Source organism: Phacochoerus africanus, chromosome 15, assembly GCF_016906955.1.
Source record: "Phacochoerus africanus isolate WHEZ1 chromosome 15, ROS_Pafr_v1, whole genome shotgun sequence".
Lineage (NCBI taxonomy): Eukaryota > Metazoa > Chordata > Mammalia > Artiodactyla > Suidae > Phacochoerus > Phacochoerus africanus.
Window position 1 is genome coordinate 96688436 of NC_062558.1, and position 27160 is coordinate 96715595.

Here is a 27160-nt window from a genome sequence, read left to right on the forward strand (position 1 = left end):
TTTTTTTGACTTTTTAGGGCCAGACCTGCGGCATATGGAGGGTCCTAGACTAGGGGTTGAATTGGAGCTGTAGCTGCCAGCCTACGCCACAGCCACAGCAACCCCAGAACTGAGCAGCATCTGCGACCAACACCACAGCTCATGGCAATGCTGGATCCTTAATCCACTGAGCGAGGTCAGGGATTTAACCCACATCCTCATGGATACTAGTCGGGTTTGTCAACCGCTGAGCCATGGTGGGAACTCCTTAAGTGGGTTTTTTAAAAAGGATTTGGAAAAGAATTTCCTAAATGTAAAGAAAACATAAAATTTTAAAAAAGTAATTTAATGATAAATTAGTTCAATTATTTAAGTATTACATTATAGAGTTTGCTATAATTTCAAATCAATTATCAGTGCTAGTAATATTTTTAGTTGATGAAGTTTTTACTATTTTAACACAATTATCCTTTTTCTCAATGCTGTAAAATTATTAATTAAAATATAGACCACAAATTAAGCAATGATGAACCTAGCATTACATATATAGAAGGGTGAATATTTGAATCAGTCAAAATAAAGAATTATAATAAGCTAATATAATATGCCAGAGATACAAGTCATTCTCTGAGCTCAGTTTACCTTTACAGGGTTGTCTCTGAATATAATTGTTTTTATTTTTTCTACCAAAACAGGGAAGTCTTTCTATAGATCCCTGCTGGAGATTGCTATACTGTCTTAATTTAATTTAAAACGCTTTAGCAGTTTCAGTGTAATATTATGTGTATACTACTCATATGAAGACATAATTCAAATGTTGAGTTGAAGAATATTTAGAATTTAAACAGACTATTATCTGTATCTCAACCAAGGTTAAAGTTTTTACTAATTAGTCTTCTAAATATCAAATACAGGTGTTTAGTATTTAAATATTTTGCTCCATTGACTTGTTTGATAAATAATAGATAATTGGTTTCTGTTAGTGAAATAAAAATTATTTAAGATGTAAAGACTGGCTAAAATTATTTTTAAGACAATCTACCCATTTATGATACAGATTTAAGAACCAAATGAAGTATGTGCCTTTTTAACTTTCAGGTTGATATCATAGGCTGAATCCTATAGTTTCACGGACTATGACTCTTTTTTTTTCATCTGATGCTTCCTAAAATGATGAATGTATCCTACCTGTGAAATCTCAGTGTTTCCCTTGAATGTACTTTTTTATTTTTTTGTTTTTTGCAAGGTATTAATTTAAACACCGGAAAGAACAAAGATCAGGTACTTCCATCAACCTGCAAAACAGGTTTATTAACCTTCTTTTATGATTGCTTGCTAATGCATTTTTATTTATTTTGTGTATATAACAAAATATGTATTAAAACTTGATTTCAGTCTGGTAGTGAGATTGTAGAAAGAGTAACTAACCTTGCCTTAAAACTCTAATTGCCTACCATAATCTTCTCAGAAGAAGGTAACAGTTAAGCGCAGAAACATTGCCTTAGATTAATTCAGGAGAAGACACCTCTCCAGAAAAGCTAATGAATTTGAAGCATGTTCTCTCTAGTGGAATATTCTTGTATTTTATAATCATTAAGTCACACAGAATTTTGGAGACAATCATTTTGTTTAATAATTTCTATGATTATCTTCAAAATACATATCTTTTTAACATGGACCTAATTCATTTTAGAGATAAATTACCATTACTAAATATGTCTGGAAACTTAGCTCTGATGGTTCAAACAGTCGTGAAATGCCAGTCTGCTATCCTTTGCACTTTTAACATACACTCATGAGCTTGAGCAGTGTTTTGGAGACATGACTACTTAAAGACAAATGAGAGTACAGAGAAAAGAGATTTTCTTCAGAGACAAGGTGCCAAAGAGCTTTCCAATATTTGGGTGGAATTTCTGTCTGAATCCAACTTGATTAAGAAAATATATTGAAAGCTGTTAGGCACTAGGCTGTAGGGAATAAATCCCAATAAGATATTTTCCACCCCCAAGCAAAAAAATTTTAAGAAAAGAGGTAAATATGGCAATTGTACCATGATAGAGGAATAGTTGATCCTTTTCTAAGGATACACAAGTTTATTTGAGTCATGGTTGCATTTCTAATTTCCTCAGCATATTCTTTCTCTATAATTTAAATAATAAAATCAGCAGCTAAGAGAAATGAGAGGATAGAGAGCAATAAGGAGGATCAATTACTTTTTATTTGAAGACAATCTGTCCTTCAAAAGAAATACATCTCTGAATTGCTTGTTTTTTTCACAAAAATGTCAACAATTGTCCTGTCATTAGCCACTTCTGGAGTATTTTCTTATTTATGGGTACTGCAAAGTCTACTTGAGAGTAGTGCTCTTTTACCAAGTTTGATAATTCCATCCAATACAAACTCATAAAAATGTATCCAATATATAATATTTGCCAAATCTTCTAAAAGAGTACATGTTCTTTCTACAAAATTCTTACTTATTCTAAGGATTTGTTTCCCTCTGGGTTTTTGTTGTGTAATATATATATATATACACTAAATTTTTGTATAACAATTTATATATATGCACCTTCCCATGCCTGACTGTATCTACCATAGAGATTTTGGTATAAGTTAAAAAAATGATGGACATTATGTTTCTTCTTCTTTTGAATATATACATAATTTTCTAACTCTGACAAGTTTTCCTTATCTTTATAAAAAATATATTAAACATTTAATGCTGTCACCCTAAAAAAAAAAATAGTATCCTTTGATGCTGTATTTTACTGCTGCTAAAAATTCTCAGGTTAAAAAAAAAAAAGAAAACTCTCAAGATTCAAAGACTGCAGTTCCCGTTATGGCTCAGTGGTAACGAACCTATCATCCATGAGGAAATGTGTTTGATCCCTGGCCTTACTCAGTGGGTTAAAGGATCTGGCATTGCTGTGAGCTTTGGTGTAGGTCAAAGATGTGGCTTGGATCCTGCTTTGCTAGCCTATGCCTAGGCTGGTAGCTACAGCTCTGATTTAACCCATAGCCTGGGAACTTCCATATGTCGTGGGTGAGGCCCTAAAAAAGAAGAAAAAAAAAGGTTCAAAGACCACTGTCTATTCTGTAGATAATCTTGTGAGTCATATTTGAGAATTCATCTTTTTTTCCTTTTATTTTATTTTATTTTATTTTATTTATTTATTTATTTATTTATTTATTTATTTATTTATTTTTTGCTTTTTAGGGCCGCACTAGTGGCATGTGGAGATTCCCAGGCTAGAGTTCCAATTGGAGCTACAGCTTCTGGGCTATGCCACAGCCACAGCAACATCAGATCCAAGCCCTTTCTACCACCTACACCATAGCTCAGAGCAAAGCCGGATCCTTAACCCACTGAGTGAGGTCAGGGATCGAACCTGCAACCTCATGGTTCCTAGTTGGATTTGCTTCTGCTGCACCACCATGGGACGGCCATCATCTCTTTTTACTTTTAAAGCTAGATTTTTATGACAAACTTACTAATGATAGCACAAGAAAATAATTTTTCTTAAGTTTCTAGTTTTACATGACAGGAGTTCAGGTCTAATGAGTTATCTGAAACAGCCACATGTCTCTCAATTTTCCAAAAACTTATTGAAGCTTGTACCAAGAGGGTATATTTTATTTTATTCTCACTAGTCCAATTTACCTATTTCTTTATAATATTAAAAATAGTACAGGGTTTGGTAACTGCGTAGTCAAACAGGACTGAATGGCTTTAAATAAATATCTTTCATCCCACCCACCCTTACCTCCAGACCCACACACCTGAGATATTTACATTTTGCTATATCCATTTTTAATTCTTCTGATGATTTACCAGTGCAATTCTGAACAGCATACTCATTTCTTTTTGTTTCTCAGTTCTCACTGTACGTTTACTAACAACCAACTATGAAAGATGAGAAATTTAATTAGCACTTCTTCCCTCTTGATTTTGTTGTGTTATTTTTGACTTTCCTTTTGTTCATATAACTTTAAGTTAGTAAAACTCTATTTCATCTTCCAGCAACTTCAGATAATATAGAACGATTTTAAACTCCATGACTCATTACCAAAATCAAAACCACTTATGTGTTGGTTATATAGCAGCTCTGTGAAAATAAGCAGAGTGAAGTTGATCAACAGGTTATGGTCCTTAAATGTCCTAATCTCCTCAGAAGAGCTCATATTTAATTTTTTAAAATTCTAGGTGAGTAGCAAAGAGAGTTCAAAAAATCAAAACCTTAAGATCTCTTGTTATATTTCCCTGGGCATGGGAAGTAGGATGGGATTGCAGAAAATCCTGATATTTGAAATGCCTTCTCAAGGTCCAAGTAGAGCCATACTTTTGCAAAAGCTATGGCAGAGTTAATTACCTGAGCTAAGACTAAAATAATTGAGCTGTAAGCCAGCTTTAGCTGATATAATCAGACTTCTTTGCAAAAAGGCTAGGAAGAGCTGATCAACCCTTATATGTTCAATTTCTGTATTCAAACATATACATGGAAGAATCTCATTTTTTTTCCTGTTTAGGGAAGAACACGGGTATTACACAAGCAGTAAACTGACTTTTGGGAAGCTATGTCATGGGGGGAGGGGAAGATAAAAAGTTTGAGGTGGATAGTAGAAAGCAAAATGGAGAGAAAGAAATGGAGTAGAGGGCAGAATTTAAGAGTGTTGTATTTTTTTATTGTATGAAAGCAGTGGTCATTTGGGTTTAATGTAGTGATTTTGATACTGATTTTACATTTTAATGATTCTGAGTCCACAATTAAAGAAGCAAATAGAATATGAGTAACTATCCCTACAAAAGACTCTTTATTTTTAGGAAAATACTGATAACATTTAGATGACTGAGAACCCATTAAAGATTATGAACTGGAAAGAGCCCCTAAAATGTATGAGGGCTCTAAATTATTGGTCAATTATTATCTTTAATTATTAAACTTATATGACATAACTTAGTAATATATTTAATATAACTTAATAACATAGTTTAATCAACATTAAGTTTTGTGCATGAGGATTAGTGTCTTTGCTTTTTTGGTCTTATTTAAGTTAGAATGCCTCAGCTATACATTTCTGCAGAGATTAGAAACTACTGATTTTGTATAAAAGTATATGATATGTTTCAAAGGTATGTTATTTAGAAAGAAATAATATAAAAGAACATTGCAACAATTCCTTAGAATGTGAATGAGATATTGAGATAGACTCTATTTCCCTTGAGAATTACCACTTATGTATTTAGACTGAGTATTGCAAAGACTTAAAGCAGTATTTTCCAAACTGTTCTAAGAGTATTAGTTCAAGGAGATGTTAATGGGTGGTTCTAAAAGATGTGCAAACAATACCCCATTTTTGGATAGACATTATGGATGTTAGCACAGTTAGGTCTCTGAAAAGAGCTGCAGTACAGTAAATTAGCTGTTTGAAATGTGATTTAATTTGATGTTTCTTGGGAGTTCCTGTCATGGCTCAGTGGTTAACGAACCTGACTAGTATCCCTGAGGACATGGATTCCATCCCTGGCCTTGCTCAGTGGGTTTAGAATCTGGTGTTGCCGTGAGCTATGGTGTAGGTTGCCAACATGGCTTGGATCCCAAGTTGCTGTGGCTGAGGTGTAGGCTGGCAACTACAGCTCCAATTGGAGCCCTAGCCTGGGAACCTCCATATGCCACAGGTGTGATCTAAAAAGACAAAAGACAAAAAATATGATGATTCCCAAGCTTATCTCAGTAGAGTACACGTTTGTCTTTTCAGTTTACCAGTTAGAATCTACCACAGGGTTCAGCAAACTATGTTCTCCTTACCACTTGTTTTGTAAAGTTTTATTATGACGCAATCATTCCTTCTTGCGTTTGTGTCTCAATGGCAGAGTTGAAAGGCTGCAGAAGACTGTATGTGGCTGGCAAAGCCTAAGTATATTTATTATCTGGACTTTCACAGAAAATTATGTTTGCCAATCCTAATAGCAGAACAGATACCACTGGGGATCACACTGGGAAATACTGACTTATAGAGATGATTTATAATTTTAAACAAAATATTCTTGCAGATAATTATAAGTTAAATGATTATTCCTACATGATATATAATTAATTTCAACTATATGAAGCATGAAATGCTGGGGCTTTGATTCCTATTGAATTAAATCATCAAATTTTAAAGATTCTATTTTAAAATAATCAGTTTACATGAAACGTTAAGCCATCAATTTAGAAGAAAAGAATATAAAGATTCTTACAAATCTCATCTAAAGCCAAAGACTAAAACTACTTGGTACCCTTATACTTCTTCTGATTAAATTATTTAGGGAATATTCAAAATGTATTGATATCATTCTTGCTTGCTTTTCTTTTAGGAAAAATTCTTGATATAAAGCCCTATGTATGAAGGTTACTATGTTTTGAGATTGGCTTTGAGGACACCTTATTCCTTTCTCAGATTCAAAATTAAATAGTCTAATGTTAAATTATAGATCCTGAAATCTGAGTTTACTAGCTCGAAAGTTATCTACCTGTCCAAATTATAATATTTGAGTGTCAATAATCTCTGAGGTAATGAAGCTGAACTAAACTCTCTGAATTTGTTTTTTTCCAGGAAGAACTGAATCCTATCATTGTTACCCCATTGATTCAAGCCATCGACCAGGACCAGAATATTCAACCACCATCAGATAGGCCAGGCATCCTCTATTCCATCCTTGTTGGTTTGTATCTGCTAATATTTTACACTCTCAGTTATCATTCTACAATCAAATAGAAAAAAAAATATTTTCAAATTAAAAATATCTATAATAACAAAGATTTGCTTTTTGGAAATTATTGGGGATTTTATGTATAAGTAAATGTTAAAATGACTATTTTTCTTCCTTAGAATTGGTTTCAGTGAAATGTATAGAACAACAAATAGAAACACTTTTATTGAGGAAGCAAAACAACTTAAAATATAGGATTTAATCTACCTATTGGTAGTTTCTCTGTATCACCTCATAAAGAACTCTCTAAGAAAAAACTGAAAAATCAATTGAAAAACTTGTACTGTTCACTCTACTGGTATTTTATTGTTGGTTGGACACCATTACATAATTCTGAAAATATGTGAAAATTAAATAAGATCTATTGGAGACATGAAGGCAATGAAGGGTCATGATTTGCCCAAGGGCACATAACACGTTATATCCTTAGCTCATTTTTCCTTGAAAAATCTCACAGAAGCCATTCTAATTCTTCCTGTGCCTATCTGATAATTGTACCAAAAGTAAAAATGATGAGAATCTGATTATGTTACTCTTTTTAAGTTGCTTTTGCTAAAATATGGATATTGCTGCTTTGTATGATTTATAGTCTTCAGAGAGACAGATACATGTAAGACAGACCAAACATCTCTTAATGAAGAAGGGATCAATTTTGAAATATGCTTGAAAATAACTATTGAATGGAATTTGACTTTACTTTCAACCCCTTCCCACCAAATGCTTCTAGCCCTTTTGAAAGGTCACACACATAACAATACAACTACCTACAGATTTTAGACAGATTTCAAAATATGATGCTATATTCTACTTAAAAATGCTGTCTGTAAAGAAAATTCAAGTAATTCTGTTTCAAGCCCTCGCTGTCTAGAACTACACACATATTATAAGTCAGTTGTAGAGACTAGACTATTAAATTTTTAAAAAACTGTTATGAACATAATCATAAGTCTCTTAAGTCTGTATGGGTTTTGGCATACATAAAAGGAAATAGGCATTGTTTATTTCATTAACTGAGGGATTGACAATATGTTAGTTACTATGCCAGATGCATGGATACAAAGATGAGAGGTAAATATTTGAGGTTAGGGAGGGGTACGTCTATGGATAGAAATATGTAAAAAGATAAATTAAAGCAAGTGGTTTTAAGCCCTACAAATAAAATATGAGCCACATATCATGTGGGCTCATGGGAGAAGATTTCGAAGCATTTCTAAGAGAATTGCTTAGGAAGAGTTATTTTATGTTTATACTGTCTTTCAATAAATGAGTTTCTCTGTCAATAAAGACAGATTCCTCACATTGTAGCACTGGTTTGCAGGAAGCAGAGACAGGCAATAAACAATTAATGTAATAAATAAATGTATTTATTATTAAAAATATATGAGGAAAATAGAGATGATGAGTGGGATTGAAAGTACAGAAGGGGTATTGCAGTATTAAATAGGATGACCGGGATATGAATGAAAAGATGAGATTTGAGTAAAACCCTATAGAAATATAAGGAGTTAACTATGGTGATATCTGAGTGAAGCATTTCTTTCTAAGGCAGAGATAAAAGCTGGAGTTTGCATGGTGAGTTTCAGAAACATCAAGGGTTCAGTAGCACTGGACACGAGTGAGTGAGGGGAAAGTAGAAAAAAGAGGGTATGAGAAATAAGTGTGGGCCAGAAAAATATAGAGTCTTATATACTATTGGGACATGTTATCTTTAATCTGAGTGAAATGAGGAGCCAATGCAGGAATTAGAACAGAAAAACGTGATGTTTACATCAACCTCCAACTTTCGGATGATGCATACTGCTGAACAATAGATATAAAAATAGATATATTTTCATAGTGTTTACATTTCTTAAAGGCTGAGCATTGTAAGGGTTGAGAGCATAGCCTCTGGAATTGTACTATCCATGTTCAAACACTGACTTCAACACTTAATCATTGTGTAATGTTAGGTGAGTTACTTAATCTATCTCAGATTGCTCCTCTTTAAAATGGGGTTAATCAAAATATACCTTTCTATAAAAGAGTTTTGAGGATTTTATCTATGCATGTGAAAAATAGCGCCTGGGAAAAAGCACTCAATAAATGTTAGTTGATGTTGTTATTGCCATTAGGAAGAAAAATAAAGATGTTTCCTTAAGTCATACAAGATTGGTAAGAATAGAAGCATGAACGCCTCTGCCTGTCATAAGACAGGATTTCCATGGCTCTGATTTTAGCTACTTTTCCATAACTCTCTTTGTTTTCCTTATCTCCATCCAAATAATTCTGAATATATGCGTTGTTCTTCAGAGCTTATTTTCCCAGTTGCTAGGTGGAGAGCTCTTCTACTCACACTTTATTTATAGTTTGTTTACTAGAAGTAAGGATTTGGATACTGATCTGTATAAAAAGGTTATCCAAGGACTACTGCCAACCTTTTCACTGGTCCTACCATCATTACCATCAATGGTGGAGTTATTGCCACTGCTACTGATTACCCCCAATAGACTAAGCCAATCATATGTCACCTTGATTCATTATTTACTGTGTGTGTCCATTGCCTTTCTTCACAGAAGAGTGATACCATTATATCTGTGGGTGCTGGACTGGCAAGGAACACCTGAGTCAAAAATACTTCAGAGTAAAAGCGAAATTAAAATTCCAAAATTGGCTCTTGACTTATAATAGAAATTGCTTTATCCCCAAATGTGGTGATTTTTAAAGGGAGATTAAAACTTGCATAGTGTGGACAATCACTGTTTCTTTTATGACTAATTATTAGGAGGATTAAATTTAGGTTTAAATTGGAGAATGAACTAAAAGAAAAAAATCGCAATAAAATCTCAACTGATCAATACAAAATAGGATTTTCTGGTGAACTAAAATATTGTTTAGACAAAAATTTACATGGATTGAATTAGTTTTACTTGGATATTCATGATTTCAGAAATGCTGAGATGTAAATTTAAGGAATTCCTGCAAGGTTGTTATACTCAGTACAGCAAATCACAGTATATGTAAGATTTCTTTCTTTCTAAGTTCAATTAATTATTGACCTTGCATTTGTGCAGAAGCAGAAAGTGAAAGTTCAGGTTGAGTTGGAAATAGCAGAGTTGAGAACTAAAGATATGATTTAACATGTGCAGAGTGTGCTTCAACAAGGACTAGATTTATTTCTTTCAAGTGTGTAAAAAACCTCTGTCCAATCACTAACTAGCAACTAAACTAAATATAGACTTCAGTGGCCATTCATGACAAATATCAACTTTAGAGTATTAGTTCAGAAAATTTAGAAAACAAATCAATACAACTAAAACAAGCAGCAACTTCAGCAAATCCTGAGGAAGGAAGAAATCTGATTTCTAGTGTTGTCACATATTACTGTTTTGAAATACCAAGTTTTTAACAAAAATCCTGAGACTGAAAAGAAACAGGAATGAATAGTGGATACAAAGGGATAGTAAATTAACAGAAAAAAAGTTTCTGAGGAAGTCTGGACATCGATTTATCTAGACAAGGCTTTCAAATAGCTATTTTAAATATTTTTAAAGAGCTGAAGGAAGCCATATATAAAGAATTAAAATATGGGAATGGTATCTCACAAAATAGAGATATCAACAAAATATGGAAATTATAAAAAAGACAACAAATAAAAATTTTGAGGTAAAAAGTATAACAACTGAAAGTAAAAATTCACTGGTAGGGTTCAGTGAAGATTCAAACAGGAAGAAAGAATAAGCAAACTCGAAGAGAGGTCAATTAAGATGAGAAGATGAGAGAAAAACATCAAATGTGAGAAAATGAAAAAAAAAAAAGAATGGAGAAAAGCAAAGAGAGTTTCAGAGGCCTATAAAGTACTATTCTATATACCAACTTATGCCCAACAGGAGTCCCAGAAGGAGAGAACAGAGGAGGGCAGAAAGAATGTATAAATAAGTAATGGTCCAAAAACTTCTAAGTTTGAGGAAAACAATCTATACCTCCAAGAAACTAATTGAACTCCCCAAAAGTATAGAACTACAAGAAATCCACTGAACACATCCCAATCAAACTTTCAAATGACCCAGACCAAAAAAAAGAAAAAACTTAAAAATAACAAAAAGAGATGACTTTAATAGAAACTGATTCTCAAAAGAATTATAACCTGTTTTCTTATACCAGAAGATAATAGGATGACATGTTCAGAGTACTGAAAAAAAAAAAAGTTCATTGATAATTCTAAACACAGGAAATCTGTGTTTCAAAAAAGAATGAAAAATTAAGATATTCCCAGATAAAGAAAATATAAGAGAGTTTATAAGCAGCAAATATTCCCTATAAGAAACACCAGAATATTGAGACTTAAGGCTGAAATGAAAGCACAGTAGACAGTAGCTCAGCTCTACATGAAGAAATAAAGAAAACTGATAAAAATAACTACATAGTTAAATATAAAGACAGTATTTTTTTGCTAGCAATTCTTTTTCTTATCAACTTAAAAGAAACTATGTTGGTGGACACACAAAATAGATATATGTAACTTGTGCTAATAAGAGCAAAGAAGAAAGGCAAAATAAAGTTCTATAAGAGCAAGTTTTTTATGTACTACTATAATTAAGTTGGTATTAATACAATTAGATTGCCATAAATTAAGATGTCAATTTTAATACTCAGAATAGCCACTAAGAAAATAATTTAGGAGTTCCCGTCTTGGCGCAGTGGTTAACAAATCCGACTAGGAACCATGAGGTTGCGGATTCAATCCCTGGCCTTGCTCAGTGGCTTAAGGATCCGGCGTTGCCATGAGCTGTGGTGTAGTTTGCAGATGCGGCTCGGATCTGGCATTGCTGTGGCTCTGGTGTAGGCCGGCAGCTACAGCTCTGATTTGACCCCTAGCCTGGGAAACTCCATATGCTGCAGGAGCGGCCCAAGAAATGGCAAAAAGACAAAAAAAAAAAAATTAACAATTTAAATTGTTTACGTAATTTAAAGATTTACAGTAAAATACACAACAAAGGAATTTTAGCAGCACACATGAAAAATAAGGCAGTAATGGAACAATACAGGAACAAAAAAAGATGTAAGATATAGAAGACAAATAGCAAAATGGCATAGGTAAATACTATGTTTTTAGTCATCACAATTAATATAATAGATTAAATGTCCCAATTAGAAGATACAGATTGGCACCATGCATAAAAAAGCAAAAAAGCAAAACATGATTCAACTACATGCTGTCCATAAGAGTATAAGTATAAGGTATAATTATAAGTATTAGGTATAAATACATAGCTAGCTGAAGCATAAAAGGATGTAAAAAAAAAGTTTATTCAAAGAATAACTATAAGCTAACTGAAATAACACTACTAATATTAGATAAGGCAAACAATGATTTTTGTTTTACTTGAGACAAAAATGGACATCTTATAATGATAAAAGTGCCAATCCACCAAGAAAACTAAACAATTACAAGCATATATGCATCTAATACTAGAGCACAAACATAAAGCAAAAATTGACAGACTTGAGGAGGAATTAGACAATTCAAACACAATAGTTAAGTACTTCAATACTTTACTTCCCATAATGGATTAACCAATTAGAAAAAAGGTCAGCAAGGAAAAAGAATTGAACAACATTATAAACCAACCAGATCTTATAGACATTTGTATAACACAGAACCCCCAAATAACAACATACACATTATTCTCAAGAATATTCTCTAGTATAGAACATATTCCTAGGCTGTAAAACATGTCATTAAACTGAAAATGATTGAAATCACACAAATAATATTCTCTGACCATAAATGAATGAAATTAGGTGAATAAGGAAAATTTGGAAATTAAAAAATGTGTGGAAATTAACACACTGCTAAATAAAGAATGGCTCAGAGAAGAAATTATAAAAGATGTTAGCAAAATACTTTGAGATAAATAAAAATGAAAATTCATTTTACCGGGACTTATGGGATGCAGCTTAAGTAATACTCAGAAGATGTATAGTTGCATAGACTCAAATTTATAACATTATAAAGGAAAGAGGAGATATTACAACTATTATTATGGAAATTCAAAAGAGCTTTGATATTTTTTTCTCAACCCTAGTTTGGGGATCACCACCATAAACAATAGGTAAAGTTGTATCTAGATAATTAGAAGATTAAAGTGGAATTTGTTTCAAATAAAGTTAACTTCAGTGACTATAATGAATAGGATGTTTAAATATTTAGGAGGCTTTCACAGTGCTAAATGAAAGTACAAGGCTCTGGATAAGAGGCTAACACTGTATGAATGAAACCCATAAAAGAGAATGACAGACAAGGAAGAATCATTTGGACAATGAGGAATTTAGAGAATTGAACCAATATAGTCAGAAAAATGGTGGTACTGTTAGCAAAGATTAGTTCATGGATTGTGTATTTGTTTTTATGTTTAAATAATAGATGTGGTTATTTCATATACCCTCAAGTGGTGGTTCTCAAATTGCAGAAAGGGCATGAGAATCCCCTAAGATTATTCAAGGTGCATATTCCTGACCTTTCTTTTCAGGGGTTCTGATTCAGAGGATCTGGGAGAGTATCTTGGTCTTTCTGATGCAGGTAGAAAAAAAACTTGAGTCTTAGAAACAGTGCCATTAAAATACGTTGGCATTCCCGTCGTGGCGCAGTGGTTAGTGAATCCGACTAGGAACCATGAGGTTGCGGGTTCCCTCCCTGCCCTCGCTCAGTGGGTTAAGGATCCCACATTGCCATGAGTTGTGGTGTAGGTCGCAGATGTGGCTCGGATCCTGCGTTGCTGTGGCTCTGGTGTAGGCTAGCAGCTACAGCTGCGATTCGACCCCTAGCCTGGGAACCTCCATATGCCGCCGGAGCGGCCCAAGAAATGGCAAAAAGACAAAAAAAAAAAATATATATATATATATACATATATATACGTATTATGTACATATATATATACACGTATATATATGTATAAAGAAAAGAACCCAGGAATATCTTTGCAGAATTTTCCTAAATTGAGAAACTTGATACTAATATAACAGTTTTGAGATTTTGATTTTTTTCAGGGGAGAGGGTTACAGAGTTATTGGCAATATTTTGTATAGAAAGTAGAATCTATTATTCAGAAATAGCTTAAAAAAGAAGCTTGCAAAGGTACTGGATTTAGATCTCAGGTGATATGAAAAATGTGGAATTGGTACATAGTATGAGGGTATATTCTAGTTTCATTGATCTGCATGCAGCTGTCCAGGTTTCCCAGAAATGCTTCCTGAAAGGACTTTTTCCCATTTTATATTCTTGCCTCCTTTGTCAAAGATTAATTGACCAAAGGTGTCTGGGTTTATTTCTGGGTTCTCTATTCTGTTCCATTGGTCTCTGTCTGTTTTGGTACCAGTACCACACGGTCTTGATGATTGTGGCTTTGTAATATTGCCTGAAGTCTGGGAGAGAGATGCCTCGTGCTTGGTTTTTTGTTCTTCAGAATTGCTCTGGCAATTCTGGGTCTTCTGTGGTTCCATATAAATGTTTGGATTGTTTGTTCTAGTTGTGTGAAAAATGTCATGGTAATTTGATAGGGATTGCATTGAATCTGTAGATTGCTTTGGGTAGTATGGCAATTTTTACAATATTAATTTTTCCAACCCAGGAGCTTAGAATATCTTTCCATTTCTTTACATCTTCTTTAATATCTTTGATTAATGTTTTATAGTTCCCAGCATATAAGTCCTTTACCTCCTTGGTAAGGTGTATTCCCAGGTATTTGATTTTTTTGGGGTGTAATTTTAAAAGGTATTGTATTTTTGTATTCCTTTCCTAATATTTCATTATTAGTATACAGAAATGTGACTGATTTCTGAATGTTAACCTTATATACTGCTGCTTTGCTGAATTTGTTGATCAGTTCAAGTAGTTTTTGGGTTGAGTCCTTAGGGTTTTCTATCGACACACCCTCACACCATGCACCAAAATAAACTCAAAATGGCAGAAAGATTTAAATATAAGACAAGACACCATCAAACTCCTGGAAGAGAACATAGGCAAAACATTCTCTGACATCAACCTTGCAAATGTTTTCTCATGTCAGTCTCCCAAAGCAACAGAAATAAAAACAAAAATAAACCAGTGGGACCTAATCAAACTGACAAGCTCTTGCACAGCAAAGGAAACCAAAAAGAAAACAAAAAGACAACTTACAGAATGGGATAAAATACTTTCAAATGATGCAGCTGATACGGGCCTAATCTCTGAAATATACAAACAACTTATACAACTCAATAGCAAAAAAGCCAACCACCCAATGGAAAAATGGTCAAAGGACCTGAAGAGACATTTCTCCAAGGAAGATACACAGATGGCCAATAAGCACTTGAAACAATGCTCAACATCACTGACTATTAGAGAAATGCAAATGAAAACTACCATGAGGTACCATTTCACACCAGTCAGAATGGCCATCATCAAGCAGTCCACAAATAACACATGCTGGAGGGGGTGTGGAGAAAAGGGAACCCTCCTGCTCTGTTGGTGGGAATGTAAACTGGTACAACCACTATGGAGAACAGTATGGAGGTACCTTAGAAAACTATACATAGAACTGCCATATGGCCCAGCAATCCCATTCTTGGGCATATATCCGGACAAAACGCTACTTAAAAAAGACACATGCACCCACATGTTCATTGCAGAACCATGCACAATAGCCAAGACATGAAATCAACCCAAATGTCCACTGATAGGTGATTGGATTAGGAAGAGGTGGTATATATACACAATGGAATACTACTTGGCCCTAAAAAAGAACAAAATAATGTCATTTGCAGCAACATGGATGGAACTAGAGACTATCATCCTGAGTGAAGTCAGTCGGAAAGAGAAAGACAAATACCATATGATATCACCTATATCTGGAATCTAATATATGAGGCACAAATGAACCTTTCCACAGAAAAGAAAATCATGGACTTGGAGAAGAGACTTTTGGTTGCCAAGGGGGAAGGGGAGGGAGTGGGAGATACTGAGAACTTGGGGTAAATAGATGCAGAATGTTGCCTTTGGGATGGATTAGCAATGGGATCCTGCTGTGTAGCACTGGGAACTCTGTCTAGTTACTTATGATGGAACACATAATGCGAGAAAAAAGAGTGCATACACGTATGTGTAACTGGGTCACCATGCTGTACAGTAGAAAAAAATATGCATATATATATATATAAATAAATGATAAAAAAAGAAAAATGTGGAATTGGGACAAAAATGAATTTACTGTTTTTAATTAAAATTACCATATTTTTCATAAAAATCTTTATTTGGAGGGGGCTCGCCTGTGGCATGTGTAAATTCCCAACCAAGGGTTCAAACCTGAGCCACAACAGTGACAATGCCAAATTCATAACTGCTAGCCAGGCTACCAGGTTTTCCTGGATTACATTTTTTAAATACATTTTGCCATCTCTTTCTTTGATTGGAGAGTTTCATTCACTGACATTTAAAGTAATTACTGATAAGAAGGGATTTATTTCTGTATTTTGCTATATGTTTTCCAAATGTTCTATAGTTTTTTCATCCCATCTCCTGCATTTCTATTTTCTTTTATGTTTTTTTTTTTTATTTTATTTTCCCACTGTACAGCAAGGGGATCAAGTTATCCTTACATGTATACATTACAATTACATTTTTTCCCCACCCTTTGTTCTGTTGCAACATGAGTATCTAGACAAAGTTCTCAATGTTTGATTTTTTGTAGTGAAATGTTTAAATTCCTCTCTTACTTCCTTTTGTGTATATTATATACTTCTTTTCTTTGCATTTACAGTGGGAATTACCTTAAAGCCCCTCAAATTATAGTCCTTTAACTTGAATTTATGCCAGCTTAACTTTAAGAATATATAAAAAATTCTGCTCTTCTATCAATCCCCATTTTTTCAGTTGTTGATGTCACAACATTACATGTTTTCACCTTGTGTACCTGAAAACATAAACTAATAATTATTTTACATTGTTTAATCTATCACAATTATGTAGAAAATACAAAACTGGAGTTACAAACTATTGTTGCTATGATACTAGTTTTGAAATTGCCTGTATACTTACTTTACTGAAATCTTTATTTCCTTCTTCTGCTTTAAGGTTTGCTGTTCTTTCATTTCAACCTACAGGAATCTCTTGAGCATTTCTTGCAGGGCAAGTCTAGTGGTAACAAATCCCCTCAACTTTTGTTTTTGTTTCTCTGCCACTTTTGAAGTATAATTTTGCTGAATATAGGATTCTTTTTTGACAGTTTTTTTTTCCCCCCTTTAACAGTTTGAATATATTAGCCAAATACCTTCTGGCCTAAAAAGTTTCTGATAAGAAATATACTGATAATCTTATTGAGATTCCATTCAATGTGATGAGTCACTCTCTCTAGCTGCTTTCAAGATTCTCTATTTGGTCTTTGAATTTGATTATAATGTGTCTTGATATGAATTCATCTTACATGGATTTCATGGAGTGTTTTGATGTTTATATTTATGCCTTTAATAAAACTTGGGAAGTTTTTATCCATTGCTTCAAATATTCTCTCTGCCCTTACCTTTCTCTTTTCCTTCTGGGACTCCCATAAAGCGTATTGGTCTGTTTGATTTCTCTTCAATCATTTTTATATCTATTCCTCAAACTCTATAATTTCCATTGCCTTTTATTTAAACTCATTGGTTCTTTCTTCCACCTGGTCTTTGATTCTTTCTTCTATGCCTTTAAACTTCTCTAGTGAGATTTTCATTTCAGTTATTATACTATTCAGCTCTATAATTTTTTAATGGCTTCTTCAGGTTTTCAATCTCTTTACTGTTATTTTCATTTATTCATACATAACTATCAGTAGTTCTACATCCTCTTTAGTTCTTTGAACAATTTCAAGACAGTTATTCTAAAGTCCTTGTCTAGTAGACATCTGTTCGGTGTTTGTCAGGGTCAGCTTGGAATGGGTTATACTTTCCTGTTTCTTTGCACACTTTGTGTTATCTATTTGAAAACTGGAAATGTAAATATAATAATGGGGTAACACTGGAAATCAGATTCTTCCATTCCTCCAGGTTTTGCTGCTTGTTTGTTTGTTTATTTATTTATTTATTTATTTATTTATTTATTTATTTAGTCTCTGTGCTGAAGATTAATCTGAAATGTAAATTTAAGGTCTTCTCAAGTATTTTCTGTGTATGTGCCTTTTCCTTGGCTAGCACAATGACTTTACAATTTACTTCCTGTATATACAGTCGATTTTGAATATCCTAGTCTTTAATGTCTGGCTTCCAAAAGGGAAAAAAAAAGTGGAAAAATGAAGGGGAAGAAAATAGTGCTTGCCCTTTAAATCCCCTGGAAATCACTTCAGCCTAGCTGGAGGGGCTTGCAAGGATGAGACTAGATGCAAGGTTGATTGCTTCCTGCACCTCTGTGATTCAAAGCTATTGTCACCTATCAGTACAGATATCTGATATTTGGAGAAAGGGGTCCTTTTTACCCACTCAGGTTCCCATGAGCAGTGTGCAAGCTGTTCCAGGAACATGTTTACAGCTGCCTGCCTAAGGGCTGATGGGTAACTGCTACTGTGTTATGAATTGTGATTGACTGAAATCAATCACAATTTATGGTCCAACCCTTTCCCTAGAATTTGCAAGACCTCAATAGACTCCAGAGTTCGAAAATAGTTATATCCGAGAGCTTCTGCCAATGTAACTGTTGTCTAAGAGAGTAGATAAATTCTTGGTGCTTCCTACCCTGGTATTTTCACAGAATCCCCCCATACTCATATGATTTAGATTATGCTAAACTCTACATCATAGGTTTTTTAAAACTCTTCTGATAAGATCAGAAATGTCTGAAAGTGCATGTTTTCTCACAGGCTCACCAGTAGCATATGGTGTCCACTTTGGACCATTGCAAATTGAACAAGAGAGAAATGGAATGTCAGTGTGGTTTTAATTTGAGTTTTTCTTCTTATGTTTTAAAGGTGAATATCTTTGTGTGTGGTCAAGAGTCATTCGCCTTTCTCTTTTTGTGAACTATCTGTTCATTCTCTATCCCAAACCTTTTTTTTAAATATACTGTAGACCTTTTTACTTTTTATTTGTAAATTTTCATATGTTAGGGATATGAGCATTTGTCTTTGACATAAATACAAATATTTTCCCTGGTCTGTCACTTGTAGTTTTACTTCATTTATTGTGTATTGCCATGCAGTTTTGTAAAAATATCATTATGTTTATCACTGTTTTCCCTTATTGACTCTTTATTTTGAGTAGTAGGTAGGAAAGATATACCTGCTCTCACATTAGAGTAGAATTCATTCACGTTTTCATCTATTACTAGCACTTGTGTTGTTTTATTGTTTTTTGTGTATGAATATCTTCATTTGTGGTTTATTCTAGTGTATTATATGAAGAATAGGTACAGTTTTATAATTTATCATATGACTCTCCTATTAAGTAAATGTTCTTATTTTTTAATCCATTTTCTCCTACTGTTTTGAAATGATTCCTTTATCATATGCTAAATTTTCATAGTAATTTTGGCTATTCCTGGATTTTTAAGTCTATTTTACTGGCATAGGTTTTTTTTTTTTTCTCCTCACATAGTGTCCAGTAAAACTGTCTCTCTTTTCTCAGAGTCGGAGCAAAGAGGTATATCAATTAATCCTTTTTTGAATATTTTTGTTCTGTCAGCCTAGTTTGAATGTAAGCTCAGTCTGACATTGTCTCTTTGATCTTGGACAAACTATTTAATAGTGCAAAGTTTCTAAGTCCCCCTTTATAAATTGAGAATGATTTACAGAGTTATTAATGATTACTTATATAAAGTTTATTGTACAGTATAGGATTCTATCAACAATCATAATATTTTATTTTTATCATTATTGTCTGGCCAAACGCATATATTGGATAGTTATATGATTTGACTTCCACTTTATCTTGGGGAACAAAATGTAGTATACAAAGGAATATAAAATAGTTTAAGGAGGAGTGTCCATCGTGGAGCAGTGGTTAATGTATCCGACTAGGAACCATGAGGTTGCGGGTTCGATCCCTGGCCTTGCTCAGTGGGTTAACAATCCGGCGTTGCCGTCAGCTGTGGTGTAGGTTGCAGACGCGGCTTGGATCCCGCGTTGCTGTGGCTCTGGCGTGGGCCGGTGGCTATAGCTCCGATTAGACCCCTAGCCTGGGAACCTCCATATGCCGCGGGAGTGGCCCAAGAAATGGCAAAAAGACAAAAAAAAAATAGTTTAAGGAAATTTCTGTAAAAAATATATTTCAACTCACTAAAATGGCTGTTTAAGAAATATCTTTTCTAACACTGTATAACATTAAAATATTCTAGTTAATATTTAAATATTTCTATGTAATATGATTGATCAAATTAAATGGATACTTATCTTAAGAAAAAATATTTTCCTACCTGGAACAGAGCATGCTCACTTTAATTTCCAAACAACTGGATATTTGGTAAAAATACAAGTCATTGTTTATTATAAGATATGTTTAGAGAACGTGCAGGAGTTCTCTGCTGGCCTAGTGGGCTAAGGATCTAGTGCCATCATTGCTGTGTCTCTAGTCACTGCTATAGAGTGGGTTCGATCCCCGACCTGGGAAGTTACGCATGCCACGGGGGCAGCCAAAATGAAAAAAAAAGACCATAGAAACCATAATTATGATTTATGTACCATTAAAATACAATTTTATAATTCAAAATTTGCTCTCTGTACACTTATTATCTCTTTCATGTGATGAAGTTTCAAATTAATTAAAAAGCTCACTTAATAAAAGGTACTTGGAAAATCATCCAAATAAGAAACATTTCCATCCTCCTACTCTTAAACTAATTAATTACATACCACATTTGCATCTGCTTTCCCTAGACTGCATAATTTTGAAACTTAATTTACTAATGAAATTGTGATTTTGTTCCTCAGTTAATGAAGGGAAATAGATATAACAGATACACATATTACTTATTGTTCTCAATTATGTACTGATATGTCAATGTCTTTCAGGGACTCCTGAGGATTACCCACGATTTTTTCATATGCATCCCAGGACTGCAGAACTTAGTCTCCTAGAGCCAGTAAATAGAGACTTTCACCAGAAATTTGATTTGGTTATTAAGGTAAATTTAACTAATTTTTTAATGTTCTTGTGTTTATAAATATAACTGATGTTTTAATGTTCTTATGTTTATCAAAGAATCCTGTAGAGGCTATGGTAAGAACTTTTATGTTATCAAAATTAAAATGAATTTGAACTTCAATTAACTAATTTTTCTTTAAAAAGTGAAGTGCCACAAGTCTAATACATTGTGTTGCTTTTCTTTAGCATCACCTTTTATGTTACAATTCTATGCAAATACTGAATATTCTTATATGTAGTAAACACACTGCTCAAATGTATATAATTCTACATGTTATAATTTATTATATCATCTAACATTTAATTTAGTTTTATGTGTTTGGTTTGTTTTTTTACCAAATGGATGTAATTTTTGACCACAAAGTCTTAACCACTGAATATATTTAAAATGTGACTGGATTTATATATATATGTTTATTTTTAATAATGTCATATTTTTAAAATGTTGTTGCTTTTTCTAACCTAAAAAGAAAAGAACTGATTTGTCTAGAAATTATTTAAATATAGATCTCACTATTTTCTTTAATTTGAAAGATTATCCTAGACCACAAAAATTTTTAGTGCTAGAGGAATCCATTTGACATTACAATTTTGGTTTAATAGTATCTAATATATTGCAATAAAATAATTTAAAAGGTATTGTGGAAACCCCAATGATATGTCAATTAATTCTTATAGAGTCACTGTGAATGTAAAATATGAGCTAAGCAATGAAGAAAGAGTATGAATTTACCAAGTAGAGATGGGAGCTGGGAGAGCATTATAAGTAAAAGAATAAGACGTAGCAGAGCCCAGCACGAGATTGCTGAATGGATGGCTGTACAGACTCAGATAATAAAGGGTTCCTGGGAGTTCCCATCATGGCTCAGTGGAAATTAATCTAACTAGCATCCATGAGGACATAGGTTCGATCCCTGGCCTCTCTCAGTGGGTTAAGGATCCAGTGTTGCCATAAACTGTGGTGTATAGGTTGCAGATGCAGCTCAGAACTAGCATTGCTGTGACAGTGGCATAGGCTGGCAGCCACAACTCAGATTTGACCCCTTGTCTGGGAATTTCCCTATGCCACAGGTGAGTCTCTAAAAAGAAAAAAAAAAAAAAAAAGAATACACGTAAGCAAGGACACATAGTAAATCTAGTGTGTATTTATGACATTTTCATATTTACACATATAAAAAGATAGCTATTGATATGCAGCCCTATGGTATTAAAAAAAAACATTTAAAAGCAGTAACAGTAAAGGAATTAAGATAAGGAAGCTTACTGAGCATGTATATCATATAGTGTTTTCTTTTTTTTTTTTTTCACTGAATTATAGCTACGATTGCTCAATGGTCCAAATGTGAAAACTCAAATTTAGATAGGGTAAGTGATTGGCTCAGAGGTGTCACTAAGAAGCAGAAGAATAGAAATTTAAACTTAGGGTTATCTAAGCTAAGGCCATACTTATTTCAGTGCACCAAGGTGCAGTTACTTAGAAATGGTTGTCTGGTTTAATTCCCTGTCAGTGCAACTGCAAACAACAATACATAGATCCATTTAATTTTAGCTCAAATTAGAGCATATTTTGTTAGCACCATTTATATTATACATGCTAGATTCTGTGTTTATGTAGTGTTTCTTTGTCCTGAAGAACGTGTAGTCTAGAAGGAGAAAGAATCATATAAGACAATAAATCAAATACGACACATCTACTGCTAACAGGAAGGCAATGTAAAAAGCACTAATGAAGCATAGCTTACGGACATTTAAATTAATCTGGGGACTCAGGGAAGATTTTCTGGAGATTACCCCAAGCTAAATGTTGTTGTATTGGATGAGTTTGGCTAATGAATAAAAGTGGGAAATGTGTTTGAGCATAAGGAAGAACAGAAGCAAAGCTTGGAGGCATGGGGTACCAGGCTACAAGAAGTTAACAGGGAAATGAGGTATAGAGCCAGACCAGGGAGACAGCCTTATGTTCGATTGTAGTTTCTTCGGATTTCATTCAGTAGGGGTTTGGGCGTCATTTGACAAAGAAGGATCCTTTTACCATTTGTGTAAAAGAGTTATGCATGAGATTCATCTTCTTGCACTATTTTATTTTAATTATCATTGCACTATATAAAACTCAAAAGTGTGTATCGTTGTCTCCTGTCAATCTACCTGGAGCCCTGTAGTGCTTCACTCTGTGGGTGTTAAGAAACTTGACAAAGCATCGTTTCCAAATTGTCTCACTTGAAACCTGAAATCAATTATTTTTCTTTCTTATCAAAGTTAGTTATCCTGGTGTAAGTGGGTAGAGTGAAACTCCGTCCATCAATTATAGAAATAAAAATCAAGTGGAATAGGTGACAGATTTTTTTAATGTTTTAATAACACTTTATGTTATTAATGGAAGTTTTTACAGACATTATTAGATTCAAATTACTGTGTTTTGTGTGCAGTCAAGGGTATAATAAGCAAAGGTATCAATCTGTAAGAGTAATAATGTGCCACCTGCTTGAAAAATAGCTGAGTACTATGGCTTTGTATAAGGAACCATTGAAATGCTGCAGTCTGGTAGTTCTTCTCTGTAGTAACTCTTTAGACTTTTTTTTTTTCATTTTAATAATGCTTCATTACTTACTGACCATAATTTTTTTATTGGCCCAATTTCTGTTTTGGAAGCTAAGGAAAAATAAAATAAAATGAAGTTATCCTCTTCTAGCTTTTGCAGAAGAATTCTGTTTTAGAAAGCTATGTGCACATTTAACAGCTGTTAAGTGTCACAAATTAGAGATTTATCATCTTCATTTTGCCTATTTCTGCCAGTGATTTATTCCGTATACGGACAAATAAAAATGTAAAGGCGAAGCTAGGAAGACACAATGTAGTAGTTCACCCACTTTACAATATTAAAGAATGAAAACACACCTAAGTCTAACACAGGAGACTCTGCTCAGTATTCCACGGCAATCTACATGGGAAAAGAATCAGAAAAAAGAATCTGAAAAGAATCACTTTGTTGTACAGCAGAAGTTATTACGATATTGTTAATCAGCTATACCTAAAACTTTAAAAACTGAAAAAAAGAGAAAAAGATGTTCCATTTCAAAACACTATTCCAAATTAAATAATTGCCATCATTTAAGCATACTTTAAAATGAAATACACATTTTGAATAAGAATCATATGCAGTCCTGGGTTTGCCCAGAGTAGTTCATATTTATGCCTATTGTCCTTATATACTTATTCATAACATTTTTTTCTCTCTCAGAAACATCCCAGTTGGATGAAAAGTAATGTGATGACCACAGTTAGACAGGAAAAAACAACTATGAGATAGAAATATGAAAGCATATTTTAGATTCTAGATGATAGCGAATTAGTTCATGCATGGAATATCTTGAACAATGTCCAGAACTTTCACCTTCATTGTTCTAAGTACAGTATTAAAAAAATATTATTAGCTGATATATTTATACTCTGTGAATCTAACACAAGGATTAAATGGATAAATTTTTAATGTCACTGTTTCTCAGTTGCTCAAACATAACTTTTTAAACTTTTTTATATAAATCTCTTTAACAACAAATAGCAAGGGTCACAATGATATTGCAAATATCTTGCTCTCATGGTCTCTCTGATTTTCATGTTGTTATTTATTGACCTACTTATACTGCCTAGAAAGATGATCTTTAACTTCTTTTTCTTCCACATAAAATAGCATAATTAACCCTAAGCTCTCACCAGTCCCTCTGCATACTTTAAGGTGCCAGCTATAATGAACCATTTGCACTGCCCTAAACTCACCATGCTCTTTCTAGCCTCCAGGCATTTTGCTTTCTTCCTGAATCATTCCTCCCTTTTTTATCAACAGTCTAATTCACACTGAAATTTCCTTGGTGTTTCAGATGCTAAGAACATAGATAGTTCCTGTGGAAAGGCACTGATTGGAAGCCCCTCCTTGTATCCTGCTTGTCCTTCTGGTGGCTTTGATCATTCTATATTAAATTTGCTTGTTTATTTTCTCCTGACCTTTATAGGAGGGCAGATTGTAATATTTTTCTTCATATTGTGCCCCAAGCTTCCACCCCATCCAGGTACAGTGCACAGAAAGTGCTCAATAGATATTTCTTACAAAATTTTTCTCCCTAGCACAGCAGATCTTTTAAGGCTGCTAGATTTGGTTAACACATCTTCATTGTGTTTAAATATATATACTTGAAAATGTATGTATTTGATATAATTTTATCCTGTATCTCTGCTCAGAATAAATCTGCAGTGAACTACTCAAATAAATCCAATTCCTGGAAAAAAGGCTAGACCTATATTAAGGCACATTTTAAAGCTATTTATGAAGGTATTTAAACAACTAAACAAACAAAACTTCTTCTAAAGAAAAGATATACATTTTTACACAAATGATGAACCACTGAATTGAAACTGGCGGGCTTAAATATCAGTGCTGATATTCCATGTCTCCTGGCAAGTTACTTTGCTTTAGGAATTTGAGAGTCACAGGACAACAGCATGCAAGAAATGATTGAGGCCTAAAAGAGCAGTGACTACAACACTTCATCCTACATATGAAGGTCTAGTGCCACAACCTTAGAAAATATTTGGTCTCTACTTAAATAATGATATCAGTTATACTTTACTTCACAGGAGTTTAGCATTTTTAAGTCATATGACATTTGCTAGGTTTTAATTTTGCCAAATCCTTTCTGAGTGCTTATTAGGTGTCTGACATTTTGTTTGTGTTGAAGAGATGGAAATGTATGAAAGCAGTGCTTCACAGAAGACACAAGCATGGAAATTATGCTTTTAGAGATATTTCCCTTCTGATTTCCACATCCACACTTCCATTTACTAGCTGGATAACCACTTCTAGTGTTACGCAGTTGTATCAAATTAAAAATGTAGGAAACTATATACATCCTTTTAAAACCTTGTCATCTTTCAAATAATAATATTATAATCAGCCAAGCTAGAAGATTTCTGTTCCTCTGAGCCATCAGCACCGAAATATCCCTATCCAGTCACTTTTCATGTCCTATCCAGATAAGCCTGGAATTTCTCTTGCATGCCTCCCCAAATCTCCATGGCCACTGCAATTCTCTAGTTTTCATTTTCATGGCCCATCTTCTTACACAAGTGATTTCTCAGATCTTAGCCTCTTTTCCATGCATCTTGCTCATCTCCGCATGCTGTGAATGAGATATTGCTAAAACAAACAAAAAAGAGCGCATGGTGTCCCATACTGCCTTCAGGCTACTGGGCAATTACAGAGAAATTTGTTAATTTAAAATACCAGGTATTAGGAGCAGACAGATGTAGTAGTAAGTCACAGATCATCAGTCATCTCTTCTCAGAATAAAAAGTATGATATCAGTCATGAAAATGAAAGAACTATCAAAATTCATCATATCTGTTAAGGAGCTTTTGAAATATAATTTACCATCTTTCTGCTGTGGTGTGAGTATTGTCAGTTTATTAGAAGAGAGTGAGAGAGAAAGAGAGAGAGAAAAAAAAATAAGAAAAGAAAGGCTTTAGATGTTCCCTTAGGGAAAGATTGAATAGTACACTTCCCTAAGCCATGTTTAGGATAAGAGAAAAAAAAAAAAATCAGAGCTGATGTTGTCCAGCCACAAGAAGAAAGACAAATTCTATGGATGATATGTTTTCATAATTCTAGAAATTTTCTAGCCATGTGTGCTTCTCCCTATTTTTATGGATTCCTTTTGAAAGAATGAAACGCACATATATCCCACATCTTAGCTCAGCAGTTAAGTGAAAAATAAGCTCACTTCCTCTGCCCAATAGCAAAACCTATACTTTAGGAAGTGAAAGTCCTTTATACATTTTAGGGTACTTTAGTCTTCAGAAGTTTAAGACATTAGTTCTTATCAGTAATGAAATAACAATCCCTCCATGGTGAATAATTCAGTTTCAGAAATCCATTGACATATTGGATACATTTGCTAGATGGTCATCTTTTATTTTAAGTTTACGTTGTTTTTTAAAAATGTAGATTGTCACATAAAACATTATTTTTGTTTTCTCAAAAAGAACACTGTATCCTTTTATTGATTCTTAGTTATCCACATTTCTAACAATTCTAAGTACTAGGCTAAATTAATTGACTATTATGTCAATTATGGAAATTAATACAAGATTATACTATGTCCTCTTCTCTCATATTGTTATTCATCCAGCCGGGATAGTTAGAACAGAGGTAGGATATAACATTTGAATGTAGTGGCTGGCCAAATATGCAAGCTGACAAAAGATACATAGAGATGATATTTTACTTGGCCTCTTTCCTTCTTGGAAAGGTGACCTGTG

The 27160-nt window shown here is 33.6% G+C and overlaps 1 protein-coding gene across 7 annotated transcripts in view; it reads left to right on the forward strand.

Annotated features, from left to right (window-relative positions):
• The window catches only part of PCDH15 (protocadherin related 15), a 734454-nt gene that overhangs the window by 385466 nt on the left and 321828 nt on the right, over positions 1-27160 (forward strand). For all 7 annotated transcript variants that reach the window (XM_047760762.1, XM_047760764.1, XM_047760769.1 and 4 more), the window contains 2 exons: positions 6577-6685; positions 20719-20831. In XM_047760762.1, coding sequence (XP_047616718.1) covers positions 6577-6685; positions 20719-20831 — 222 coding nt within the window. The remainder of the gene's footprint in view (positions 1-6576; positions 6686-20718; positions 20832-27160) is intronic.